At 31.0% G+C, this 14,389-nt stretch overlaps 1 protein-coding gene across 1 annotated transcript; it reads right to left on the bottom strand.

Annotated features, from left to right (window-relative positions):
- Positions 1 to 744: 744 nt before the first annotated feature.
- Positions 745 to 14,144, bottom strand: LOC128183692 (multiple epidermal growth factor-like domains protein 10). The gene is made up of 10 exons (XM_052852805.1): positions 14,028 to 14,144; positions 13,667 to 13,763; positions 7,084 to 7,217; positions 6,618 to 6,763; positions 5,325 to 5,556; positions 4,831 to 4,938; positions 4,548 to 4,602; positions 3,828 to 3,931; positions 3,105 to 3,244; positions 745 to 759 (listed from the first exon to the last, which is right to left on the bottom strand). The coding sequence occupies exons 2-10, from the start codon at positions 13,714 to 13,716 to the stop codon at positions 745 to 747; spliced, it is 984 nt and encodes a 327-aa protein (XP_052708765.1). The 5' UTR covers positions 13,717 to 13,763; positions 14,028 to 14,144.
- Positions 14,145 to 14,389: the final 245 nt, after the last annotated feature.

The following is a 14,389-nucleotide window of genomic DNA, read 5'->3' as shown; positions in this document are numbered from 1 at the left end:
TCGTTTTGGGACAACTCCATTTTATTTCATTTTTTTGTATGTAAATTTCAGTAAGATTTTCACTGCGCAAAAAAGTGAAGGGGGGGGGGGGGGGCATTTTCCCGTTTAAATGCTATCTAAAATTGGCATAATACTTCAGTCATCAATTATGTGTCTTTTTCCTCTTAATATTCTATATTCATATAAAGGCACTTTTTTACTGACACAATAACTCTCCAGGTTAAATGTTTAGTTGAATTTATCTATTTTAAAAATCCATTTTACAGTGCAATTTAAAAATAACATGTGAGGATTTCTTACTTGACCCTCTCGAATTTCAAAAAAGTGCCGGTTACTAGGGGTGTACATAAACGTTACTTGGCTACATTCGAGTGTTTGACTGTGTTTGCTAAGAATAAATCATATCCAAAACAAAAATGTTGGAAATTGGATTGATTTTCCTTAGAACGCTACAATTAACATTGTCGGTTATTATGGAGATCCGGACTCTTAAATTCATTAACTTAATGAGTACACAGAGGAGTTGATTAGAATCAACTCCCAAAAGCTGCATAAACATACTTACCGTTTTGGACTGAGCACAATCTCAACAAACGTTGTCTTTTAATATATAATTTTAATGTTAGTTCTAACGGTCAAAACTGTCGCACATCTACATATCGTTGCAAATCGGTTTTTGACGAGCAGCGTTCGAAAACGTTTTACACCCAATGTCAATAGATATTTATTACAAGTTATAGACCTTTAATTTTTGACATTCTGCAATATAAAAAAAAAAACACTGGAAAAATCACTGAGCTATACGTTTCACTGTTTATCGCATTGCCGTGCACATAGATATTTATGCAAATGTGTTTTTCAATTATTAATTAATTACAAATCTAAACAACTTTCAGAAAAAATTGTTTTCAATTCATTAAATCAAAATATAATTGAGTTGCATACTTTTTAAATATTTAGGTATTTCACGCACCAGTTGATATTTAATCGTGTACATGTACGTGTTACCTTTAGCTTGGTTGTATTTGTTTTTCTTCGCATATCAAAGAAATGTAAGAAACATAAGTTTACTGGTGACTATCAGCCGATACTGCAAAGTTGACATAGCACATGGCATTTCTAAAATGTATTCCGTATCTAGTATGCAAAATTATTACGATTAATAAATTAGAATGTTTAACTTTCGATCATTTTTATCATATTTTGAAAATAGGAGTAATTCCATTAAAAGATAAAATTGTGTCTTTGGATAAAAAAAAATAAATTTTTTTTCTCAATGGCTTCTTATAAGAAATGTTCATGTCAAAAAGATATGTGCTTACCTTTGTTACCTGAGGTTTCATACCAGAATTGCCCGAAAGGCCTTCCATAATTGTATATATTACGTTGTGACTCCGACGCAGATGTACAAAATTTAATTCAGGTTAAAGACCACCTTTAATTTTTATGTTAATTTTTATTCCAAAGTTTGTTGAAGAGAAAGCGGAAGTTAACATATGAAAATAGCCTTTTCCAAATAACCGGCCTTATCTTTTCTAATGTTCATTTAACAAAACTGTTGAGGCAAACACATAATTTTACTACGCTTGTCCTTTAATAATTTTCAATATTAAGTTAAAAACTATTACATGAAAAATTATAATTGACATGTAATTCAATAATGAAATTCAGATTGAAAATGATTAAAGTACAGCGCCAAAGCATGAAAAATACAAAGTAAAATACTTGCATGATAATCATAAAATGATCAGCGCTTATTTAAAAAAAACTAAGCAACTAAGCATATATATCATATTTCATAATTAGAACAAATGTAACAACACATATCATACTTTTTCAGAAGCATTATTTAAAAACCCCTTTTTAGTTATATCGAGTTGAAACTGTAAAACGTACATAGCTATTATAGAACGGTTAAAATTGTTACATAAAGAATTAAAACACTCATAAATTTTCAACCAACTTGGTTAACATTTTTTCCTCCCTTATATATATTCGTACGCATCAGGTTAAAAAACAGAGGCAAATTTCTATAATATGCAATTGTAACAATGTGTAGATCGATATCAAGAGATATCTGTATATTGTTTGATATTTTACCGTCAAAGGTATAGTATAGTATAGTAGCTCCTGTAGTACCAACATTTTCCTACCTGTATTCAGAGTATGTGTTGATGACAAACTCCGGATAAAAGAAAAATAATTTTTTTCCCTCAATGGCTTCTTATAAGAAATGTTCATGTCAAAAAGTTATGTGCTTACCTTTGTTACCTGAGGTTTCATACCAGAATTGCCCGAAAGGCCTTCCATAATTGTATATATTACGTTGTGACTCCGACGCAGATGTACAAAATTTAATTCAGGTTAAAAACCACCTTTAATTTTTATGTTAATTTTTATTCCAAAGTTTGTTGAAGAGGAAGCGGAAGTTAACATATGAAAATAGCCTTTTCCAAATAACCGGTCTTATCTTTTCTAATGTTCATTTAACAAAACTGTTGAGGCAAACACATAATTTTACTACGCTTGTCCTTTAATAATTTTCAATATTAAGTTAAAAACTATTACATGAAAAATTATAATTGACATGCAATTCAATAATGAAATTCAGATTGAAAATGATTAAAGTACAGCACCAAAGCATGAAAAATACAAAGTAAAATACTTGTATGATAATCCTAAAATGATCAGCGCTTATTTTAAAAAGAACTAAGCAACTAAGCATATATATCATATTTCATAATTAGAACAAATGTAACAACACACATCATACTTTTTCAGAAGCATTATTTAAAAACCCCTTTTTAGTTATATCGAGTTGAAACTGTAAAACGTACATAGCTATTACAGAACGGTTAAAATTGTTACATAAAGAATTAAAACACTCATAAATTTTCAACCAACTTGGTTAACATTTTTTCCTCCCTTATAAATATTCGTACGCATCAGGTTAATAAACAGAGGCAAATTTCTATAATATGCAATTGTAACAATGTGTAGATTGATATCAAGAGATATTATCTAATTTTCTTATGTATATTGTTTGATATTTTACCGTCAAAGGTATAGTATAGTATTGTATAGTATAGTAGCTCCTGTAGTACCAACATTTTCCTACCTGTATTTAGAGTATGTGTTGATGACAAACTCCGGATTAAGAATGATTTTTTCGTGGAGGATTCTAATATATATACGTCAGAAGTTATGGTTTTGCTTTCCGTGGACATTGGTCCAAGAGTTGTAACTGTCATGATATAATAACATAATTATAGTGTATATGCATTACATGTGAGGAGCGATGGGGTCAAAATTGCGAATCGAAATGTATGAAAATAAAAAGAAGGAATTATAAATGCATCCTTTTCAGATTGTTCCCAACGTAAGTTTATTAGTCTTTTATTCAGAGATTCTCATATATAACCTAGATAATAATTTATTCTTTGTATCACTGGTTATTTTATTTTAAGTGCTTTCTAAATTGTAACAGTCGAGCTTTAGATCTGGCACCGATTGATATCGAGTGCTGTGTATTGTTGGTTTACAGTAGATTATTATGAAATATCATAGAAAATTGCTGATAATATGCAACTGCACAGAGCATTTTACCAGACAGAGTCATTGAAATTGAAATGTCAGATTTTTAATATCATAGCGAATCATATCGATAATACAACAAGAGAGCAACTATAGAAATTCACTATATCTACGATTCTATAAGTCTCAATTGTGTGGTAAGTAGAAATTCATAAATATTTCGCCTTTAAGATATTTGGGTAACAGATTAAACTGATACTTTCCCTATATCAAAAATTAGCGTTTACCTTTACCTCTAAAGATGTGATTTGATGATGAGGCAAGACTTGCGTCCAACCAGTTGGTTGATCCACTTTTTACAGAATTTGAAGCGATGGGACTAATTTTTGATGATGCCCTAAAGGAAAAAGTTATTACGTTTAAGTATAACTGAATTAGAAACAACTATAATACTCGATTATTGGCTGACATTGACAAGTACTGAATATTGAACACTTCATTAACTTTTAGTGAATTTATTTTTTTCGGATTGAATAATACACAAATTTCTTGAATTACTTTTCATTCTATTGATCTATTTATTTGTTCTCTAATTATTGACCCCCCCCCTAAAAAACCCAAATCTACCCTAACGAAAAATATCCCAAAACAAAACGCAAAAACTGATGTCAACACATCAATCAATTAGTAGGAACAAGAAAAATCCTTTATTTTTTTTTAGCATACATCATTTATTAAAAGCTGACACAGCTTTAATGTATTATATATACTTTAAGTTGATAAGCATTTGATGACAAAATGACAATAAACAACTTTTCGATAAATTTAAATAAGTAATACATTAATTTTGATATTTTGTACTTTGTAATTCTTTGGAATTTTGTTCATTTCACGCCAAAAACAATTGTTAAAGCAATTACAAATTCATACATCGTTCTGATATTTTTCCTCAGAATGTTAAAAACACAATACATGCTTTAGGTAGAGTCAAGATAGTTTAATGCCAAAACTACCTTAGGGGTATCTTGGTCATATGCAATCTAGTAATATTTGAATAGCAATCAGAATCTGCAAATATATGTAAGAAAAATATATTAATATTTGAATAGCAATCAGAATCTGAAAATATATGTAAGAAAAATATATTAATACTTGCAAAGTATGTATAATTGATTGTATTACAATGAAAATCGAAACTGTCACTTTTTTGCCATCTTGATATAATCTGAACACAAGAAGAAACTGAACTGGAAACCTTTTAAATAGTGTTTAGATCTCAAACAGACAAAAACTTACATTTATATGCCTCGGTCGAGTTGTATGAAAAGGGACCTGTCTTACAATCAAAATCATCTATTTGCATGATTCTTCTCTTAGGAGTCACAAACATGGCACAGACATGACCTGATAAGGCAAGGGGTTTATAAAATTTCTAGTGGTTGCTGCTTATGATATTTACATTTAAAACATTTCCAGTGTCTTTGCCTGTGATTACACTACGAACCAAATTTTTAACATGGGAACACATACAGGGTTTGTATGATTATATGGAATAAAAAAGTAATAAATACCGGTATAAATTATTTGATATTCAATTGTAAAATTGCTAAAAAATTATATGAATATAAGTAATAAGGAATCATTCTATGAACATTATGAGGGATCGTTGCGGTCGGGAGATTGATTAAATCTATATCATAAAGTTCTAAAACTGATTAATTAACATGGTTATTAGTATACACCATAAATCCAAAGACAGAAAAGAAATATCACCAAAATACGTAGCATACCAATGATATATGATGATGGTGCGCAAACTTCAATTGCATATTTCAAATCTTCACTTAAAACACAATGGTATTGCAAGTTTTGGCAGTCTTGTCCATATGCAGCTAATGCTAAACAGTTCTTCTTGTTGACAGCTTCCTCATAAGAAGACATGTCTGCTGGGCACATTGACACAATCCTTACAGTCTGTACAGAGGCATAGCAAGGTGTGAATAAAGTGTCCTGAACTTCCATCTGTAAAAAGGGTATAAAAATAATAGCTCAATCTTTTAAAACATCAATTATAAGCAAAGATGTCAAAATGGTGGTCAAAAACATAAGATAAATAATTATGTTAAGGCATTTCAGTATTTCGTATGCTAAACATTATTTATAAATTTGTCGAATTAATTTAAGAAACATCTTGGAAATCTTTACATTCAATTTTTTTCTTTCGAAATTTCGTTTTCTGGTTCAAACATATTTTTTTAATTCAATATGAAGTATTTCAGAGTGCAATTTCAGAAAATAAGTCTATAATACATGCCGATTTGATTCTACATACATTGTACACTTACGTAGTTTTAAAATACTTATGATATTGTTGTGTCATAAAAATGTATATTAAACGAAGCCTCCCTTGCACAATTAAGAATTTACTGTTTTTTCTCGTATATCCTGAAAAAAATGTCAAAGTTGCTAACATCTCATCGAATTGTCCAATAATTTTACAATACAAGTATTTGACTTTCCCTTCTGGAGAAAACAGTTGAAAGGTGATTTTTTTAATCACAACAGTAAAACATGCTACTTTTACCCTATTCTTTTTGTTTTTCTTAACAAATGAAAGGTATGTGTAAAAGGAATTTGTAAGTAAAACACTAGACTATAAAACATAAAAGAAGCAAAAGTTTATTTTAACAAGCCTATGAAATATTTATAGATCGAATTATACTTAAACATTTTTGTGTCGAAATCTTTATGATATCACAGGCATGCAAAATAAAATACATAACCATCTTAGCTAGAATGTAATACCAATACATGTACTATGTTTGAGCTGATTATTATTATTATTACAGTAAAACACGGTTATAGCGAACACGCTTAAAATGAATTGACGCTAACAGCGAGGTGATTTTTATTCCTCGAGACTTTATTACATATCGTAAACTTTACGGATATAACGAATTACGCTTATGACGAAGTAAAATCGCACGTCTTTGGCACTTCGTTATAAGTGTGTTTTACTGTATCATTTTTTTATATCAATTAATGATCATTATTTTTAATCTTCACCTTTAATGCATCCCTACCTTCTTTGCTTTATCACTACATCCAGTGATAGAGTTACAGTAAAGTTCTGGGCAATAGCAAATTTGTTGGCATCCAGATCCATAACTCGGAAACCGGCATCGTATTTCACAATATATTCCGATAAAACCAGCTGGACAAGATTTTCCTAAAAAGCAATACTAGGGTTATATCAACGCTTTATCTGCAATATTATTCATCCAAATAGGATGTAAACAGTTAAATCAGATATCGATAATTTGCAATTCAATATAATATAAATTGTTTCAAAAATCGAAATAAAAAACAAGGATATTATAAAATTATTTAATTGACGGCGAAACATAATTCATATTTAATATGTCATTAGCTGTGTTACAACCAAAGATGGTATGCATTGTTTTGACTTTTTAAAATATTCGTCAACATATGTGCACATTGACGAATAAATGAATAACATTTGATTTCATCAGTAGTTAATACACGTACCTAGACGTGGACAGCCATTCGCGTGGTGGCAGTTTTGTTCAGTACAGTCACATATTAGAGAACAATACTGACCGTAATTAGGATACGGGCACCTTCTACCACAGTTGTCTCCATAAAATCCTTTCGGACAATTCCTTGAATAAAATTTCAAAAATGATTTTATATCACATGGATATAAACATTATATTTTTCGGTGAAATGGGGGGGGGGGGGAGGGGACTATATTCTGCTAGGTTCGGCGAATTGATTTTAAACTTCCTTTCTAAATTCACAAAGATGCCCTAGAGGATTTAAAGTGAAATACCCCTTTGATAAGAAAAATAACTTCGGTAGAAAATAATCCAAAAACATATCTCAGAAAACCGTTTCATCATCACATTTCATTTTTTTTATGGATCACCTTGTGATCTTATGTGAATGAACAGAGTGAATGATGAAATGTAATACATATTGTTTTTTATGTAAACAAAATGGAGTGACGGGAATTACATATAAATGTTCAAAAATGGAAAACCGGTATTGTTTTATTCATTTGAACATTGTCTAAGTTCAGGATTTTCTTTGGAGGTTCAAAAATGTTACTTTGTTTCTGTGAACTCAAATTATCACAGGCGCGTAGCAACAAGGTTGGGGCTGGGGTGGCGGTGCTGTGCCCCAATTAATTTAGAAAGCGACTTTTATTTCAATTCACGTAAATTAAAATGAATTTTGAACAAACTAACTCCCAATCAATAAAATGGTGCAATAAATGAAAATTAAATATATCTTATGTCAAAATAAAAAAAATTGATGGGATAACTATGTCCCATTAATTGATTTAATTAAAAGTTATGTACAGTACAATGTACAGTATTTGCACAATACGTTTTAGGTCAGAACCCTTAAGATGACCCCCCCCATTTCTTCCCTTTTGGCTAATTCACGAAGATAATTGCATAGTAATTAAAAAAAATGACTAAGAGAATGCATTGCAAACTCTAGATTATGTTTGTATTATCTTGAATTAATAGCTTTTCAAAAATCTAAATAAAATAAGGGTTTTCTATTATGAGAGAGCCGATATGGGAAACTATATTAGGCTAAGCACAATAATTCACAGTAAAACGTATCATTCTCTTTTGACTCACAAAAATGATAATTTACATGTATACAAGTATTTGACAATACATTTAACAATAAGTAAAGGAAGCGTACCAGTTGAAATGATATTCTAAGTTCTAAGATGTATCAAATAGCAAATCTTAGCGGCATGGACCTCAATATATCGAAAAAGTTTATGAAAAGTTAACTGACAGACGGGCAGACGACGGATAACAGGTGATCTGAAAAGCTCAGTGATCCTTCGGTTCCGGTGAGCTAATAAACAAGAGGCCAATTGGCCTTTTTCCTCACATTTGTGGGAGTAGAGAAGAATTTTGATTTTTTTTGTTGCATATTTGGCTCCGCATGTGGTGTCCCGGGGGTGGAAGAACCATGAATTTAACAATTTAGATTCCTTTTACCGTGGAAATGTTTCTTATCGAAAATGGTAACAATTAGACCTGTAGTTATTAAGAAGAAGTTAAAATGTTTTTGAGTATTTACATTCCAAATATTTTTGTAAAGTGTATAGAAGGCCATGGCATTTACATCAACATATTACAGACAGGAGGCACTCACTTTAAGTTTTACAAAGAAAAAAAAAAACCAGCAACTGAAGTCTAAAATTAATCAAGATATAAACTTCATTGGTCACGTGATCAAATCCTCTGAAGCCCGAAGGGCTTATCAGAAAATTTGATCACGTATAAACAAATTAATATATATTACGGTGCAACCGTTGGGGCGAGCGCAGCATGTGATAAAATAATCAATTATGATAAAACAATAAAAATAAAGGTAGCGACGTAAAGTTAATGAATTTGAATGCAGAATAAAATAAACATGCCTATTTTTTCCAGTAAATTTTCATTATTTATAATTCATAAGATTTTGTTATCTATTTATATAATATAGAATTTATCTCGGATGAAATATTGTTGAATAATAAAGATTTTAACATAATGTACATTACAGTTTATTTCCTCTTTTTTGCAGCAGGCATTTTTCTTAAACTTAATTACATAAAAAAATTGACTTATCACAGAGTCCCCCATCTTCGCTAGCCAAGGGTTTTCGGTCCACTTTGCTCCCCATACACCCTTGGAAGATGAGAGTCCCCCTCCCCCGTTTAAAAACAATCAAATTTACGAACAAAATAAAATTTGCTGATCACATAAGGAAAATGGATCCCCCGGGAGCATGCAATAAATGGAAGTGAAAATAAAAACACGATTGAGCAGCTAAAGAGCTAAAGGCACACTACGCACTCCCAATTCTTCACCCGGATTAGAATTTTCCTGATTTTAAAAATTAAAAAATATTAATAATATTAATATTAATAATTAAAAATTAAAAATTAATTTTTCTTTTTGCTTGCGAAGATTTTTTAAATGATGTTGGCACGCCTCCTTGAAAAAAAAACATTCCTGGAAATTACCGTAAATATAGTGAATAAAATAAATGTGAGCATTCATCCAAATGAGAGCAAGTTACAGCTGTTTCCTATCTTTGAAGAAATGTCTCCATTCGTTAGCTCTGCAAGATTTTGAAAAGATTTTGGTATTTATATTTCAGCAGATATACAATAACTACTTAGAGTAATTTCCCCTTATTGTGACGTCAAAGTTCACGTCGGTCAAGTGTCGTCTGTCTCTTTGAAAACACCCTGGAAAAAAAATACGCGAAATATACTGTTTTGTTTACTTAAAAACATTATGTTCTTGAAATTACATAATTTATCAGTTTCTCAAAAGTTTTACTTTGATTCTCGCGAGATGGTATCCAGTCTAGTGAGATCGGCCGACATTGAGGAATTGCATTGTGGGTCGAAATTTACTGACGCCGAAAAATTCTGTCGGATCAATGTGTAAGAAATCCATTATGACGTCACTCGAAAGGACGATAACTCCGTTTGTCTTATGTAATGGAATTTGCGTTGTGTCAGCAGTATATTTACAATGCATGTACATAGTCTTTTATCTTGTTCTCGTGAGAGTGTGAAATTGGAAGCCATAATAACAGGGAACTACTGGGACGATTAAAACAAGCATTACTAGTCCGATTTACTGACGCCAAATAAATCCGTTCAATGAATGTGCAAATAGTCCGAATTTTCTATTCACACACGCCTTGCCGGTAGAGCTCGCTTCGCGCCGGCGAGCTGCGCTCGCTAATATCCCGGTGAACTTTTTATATATTTAAGTTTGAAATCGGCAAACCGTTACGAATTATCAAAATAATCGTGTTTTTTTTTGTTTACAACAAGCGATAAGCACCTGCGGTAATCATTGTGACGTCATTAAAAAGTTCACACAGAATTAAACGTATTCGCTTTCCTTTATGTTTATATTAGAAGCATATTTGCAAATGTAAATATTTAACGAGGCCAGGTCTAATATGTACTGCCCTAGATTTTTGAATGAAACTTTTTATTTCTACTGATATAATTATTATTTTAAAATAAAAAAATAAGACATTTACCACACCGTTTGTTTAGTGAAAGTTTGTTAATTTTTAATAAGGACCTTGCTTAAAATGTATAAATTTTGCAAATTTTTCACATTTTCTAATAACTTCTGCGCTTGGAATTTCTTTTTCTGTACTACATATTAGAGTTATTGCTAAAAGGCATTAAATGGTCAAATAAAACACTCTTTTGCCGACTGGTTTGTTCAAGGGGTCTTATCAAATTTGTTTTTTGTATGCCCAATTTCCCAGCTTTGTCAGATATCGGCTTTTTTTTATTTGACAAAGGTGGAAATGGGGATCTTAATTTACAGTATTATTAAAACATTCAGACATATTTATGTAATAAATAAATACATAACATCACATATTAAGAGTCATTAACATAAAATACATGGTAACTGTCTTGAAATATATGAATTAAGCTATATTTAGGCGGGTTAAGTAAACGTGACAGGGGGCTAGGTTTGCTAAACCCTTTTAACGTTTTCGACCTGAGCCCAAATATAGCTTATACTTCGAGACATTTATGTTTATTCCACAATAAGATATGAATTGTACGCATCTAACGAACTATTTTCAAAAAATTTCGCTGAATATGCTGGATACGAAGGTGGCAAAATTGCAGAAATCGTACATAACTTGCGAGGCATGTATATTTCATATACACCATGCTATGAATCAACTTGAATAAACACTACCTTAGAATGCTTTCACAGAATTTGAGTTTTCTGGCCTGTTTGATTTTTAAATAAAAGTTAAAAAGTTATGTAAAAATTCTCTCCATATATTCTTATTCAAAACTTGATCCCGTCATTGTTGCTCCATCGTACCCCCAGGAACCATGATTTGAACATACTTGAATCGACACTACTGTAAATCCCTAATTCAAAGCGAGGAATTAATAAAATCACATCTCGCTGATTTTAAAATCTTGTTTTTATTTTTCTAACGCATGTAAACCATATTAAATAATGAGAAAACCCGGCGTTCGCGAATTGATATTTTGCGATTTGATGAAAAAAAAGTTAGATTAAGTACTCGCGTAAAATAAGGAAGCACCAGTTTCTGAGGATGCTTTCACTTAAATTTGAGTTTTTCTGACCTAGTAGTTTTTTAAAAGATTTTTTAAAAATTCTCTTGATATATCCATGTAAAACTTGCCCCCCCCCCCCCCATTGCGGCCCCACCCTACCCCCGGGTACCATGATTTGAACAAACTTGAATCTACACTTAATGAAAATGCTTCTACTTCAATGCCTATATTCATACTTATGTCTGGTTGTACGAAATGTATGTGTATCGATCGTAGCTTTAAAGCCATTGTATACGCTCTTAGTCAGGAATATGAAACATACATGGAACAGCCATATTAACATGTTATTTACTTTGCTTTCGCGGCTAAAATAAAGTAACAGACATTTTGTCGAAAAAAAACCTTTTTGGTTGACAAATAGATATGAATAAACGATTTTTCCCCATTTGTTCATATCAAATTAGTTGTGTGCGTTTGAACGTTTTAATTTATATTACAATAATAAATATACTTAAAACGCCAGATGAGGTTTATATTTGTGCTCATAGCGCTGGAATTAGCTAGAGTGTCAGACTTTATGGAAGATTTGATCACGTACCAACCCGTATTTATATCCCGATATACATCCAAAAATGATACCTTATTTCTTATATTTACATTTGTTGCAAATTATGACAATAACAATGCTCCATACGTTCTTTTTTTATAATGATATACAAAGCTGCTTCGATTAAGATGACGTAACAAAAAAAAGTACAACAATGTTGCAATAAATAAACATGACACTACTTTTGACAAGACAACACTGTTTGATTATTATAAAGGAAACCAGAAAAGAAAATTAACTTGACTGTACAATTAAAAAAAAAAAAACCCAACAAAACGATTGAAGCTTTGCGGAATAGTACCACTTCTGTTGAAGTCGCAGAGCGGTTGGAAATTTGAAAACAAAACTATTGAAAGTTGAGTTAGAGTCTACTTAGGCATTTCCAGGGGAAACTCTATCGTAGAATCAGATTCAAGAGCATAATGATTTTCCTTCGACATTAAAGAGGAATGCAATTTTAAAATCTTTTTACGGGACAAAACGGACAGAGAAGCACATTAGTAGTTAAATTTGACATTGATCCATGAATGAACTAATCATGAAAGGTCTGTGATATTGGATTTGCGATTTTGATCGAGGCTTGTTATGAGAGTCAGAAATGAATATTAACTGATTTCAACTCCTGTGACAAATTGCGATTGTAAGTTTCAAGAACGCTTCGTTACAACGTCGATCCATAAACATTATTCTGTTTACAGGCTTATCTTACGTGAATCAATTATCCCTGCAATTAATGTCAAATTTTTGAAGAAAATGAATGAATAAAACTTCGTATAACAAAATACGAATACTTTTTAAATTTATGCCTTAATTATGTTTTCATAAAAATATTTAATTGGTGTGTTTCCGCATAAGTTGGTAAGTTTGAGTCCATAGAAAAGTAGTGACCTAGATTATTCATGCGCTACTTTGACCTCTTGACCCATAATGGTGTTATGCAGGAATGACAGCGGAATGTGAAAACAGTGTTATAAAAGAGAAAACATTTGCAAGTGTAAATATAGGAATTTTAACGTCACAGATTTCCAATGCAAACGAAAGGGGAAATATACAATGAATGTAGATATATATATATATAATTGAGTTTTTCTGGCCTAATAGTTTTTTTTTAAAGATTCTCTCTATATATTCCTATGTAAAACTTGCGCCCTACCACCAAGGACCATGATTTGAACTGAGCTTTTAGCTCAGATGAGCTAAAAATGACTGATTTTATACATTATTCTGAACAGTTTATCTATCTCAAATATAAGCGATAAACAACGTTTATTGGGATATGAATTTGGTTGGCACAAGAATGGGATCAAATCCTCTGAAAGTGATTTGCTTTGAAAATGTAAATCTTAAATATTTTGATAAACGATAACAGTTAAATATAATCAGCAAAAACCTACCAACTGTTCTTTGTTCCAATGGTTATGGTTGTTGTTTGTGGTATTGACATTCGATTTATCCAACGTTTTCTATAAACAGGCTCATAACATTCAGGATCTAAAATTGTTCAAATACTTATTAATTTCAATAATTTTGTTATATTTTTGTTTCAGACAAACCAACATGTATCACAATACTTATTTTAAATCTATAGTTACTTTAACTTAACTGTAAAAAACCCCCCAAATATTTGATAATCATTAACGAAGAACCCCCCCCCCCCCCTCATAAAATGTGTATTTTAATAATATACAGCAAATAATGACAAGGTTAGGGTCAAACCCATGAACATGTGAATGCTATTTACATGTAACTTCTTACATTTATAGGCCTCTGTAGAATAATAGTGTTTACTACATTTAAGAAAGGTGTTGATGCCGCATGGAAGACCGGGATGTCTTTGAATCACTCCGTAAACATGGAACTCTGTGCAATATCCTCAAAAGATATATAGTAAGTAAGTAAGTAAGTAAATAAGAAGTAAGTAAATCATTTATTTAATATTTTTTTCTTTTTTGGGTATTTGTACTGTATATCAACACTGTTTACTAATTATTCGAATATACTTTGTAAATGCATATTTAGGATACTACTGTAAAAAATTATTAACTAAAAGTAACATGTAATATCAAAATTATAATAATTTTTTGTGTATATTGTATGTATTTTCGTTAGAAGAGGAA

Source organism: Crassostrea angulata, chromosome 5 (genome assembly GCF_025612915.1).
Source record: "Crassostrea angulata isolate pt1a10 chromosome 5, ASM2561291v2, whole genome shotgun sequence".
Classification (NCBI taxonomy): Eukaryota; Metazoa; Mollusca; class Bivalvia; order Ostreida; family Ostreidae; genus Magallana; species Magallana angulata.
Note: the sequence above shows the minus strand (reverse complement) of the source record. Positions and strands in the feature narration are given on the sequence as shown.

Coding starts and splice junctions, on each gene's coding strand:
- LOC128183692 (XM_052852805.1), bottom strand. CDS start 13,716: ATGTCAATACCACAAACAACAACCATAACCATTGGAACAAAGAACAGT. Junction 5,557..6,617: donor GTAGTGATAAAGCAAAGAAG/GTAGGGATGCAT, acceptor CCCTTTTTACAG/ATGGAAGTTCAGGACACTTT. Junction 4,939..5,324: donor ACCATCATCATATATCATTG/GTATGCTACGTA, acceptor TTGCCTTATCAG/GTCATGTCTGTGCCATGTTT.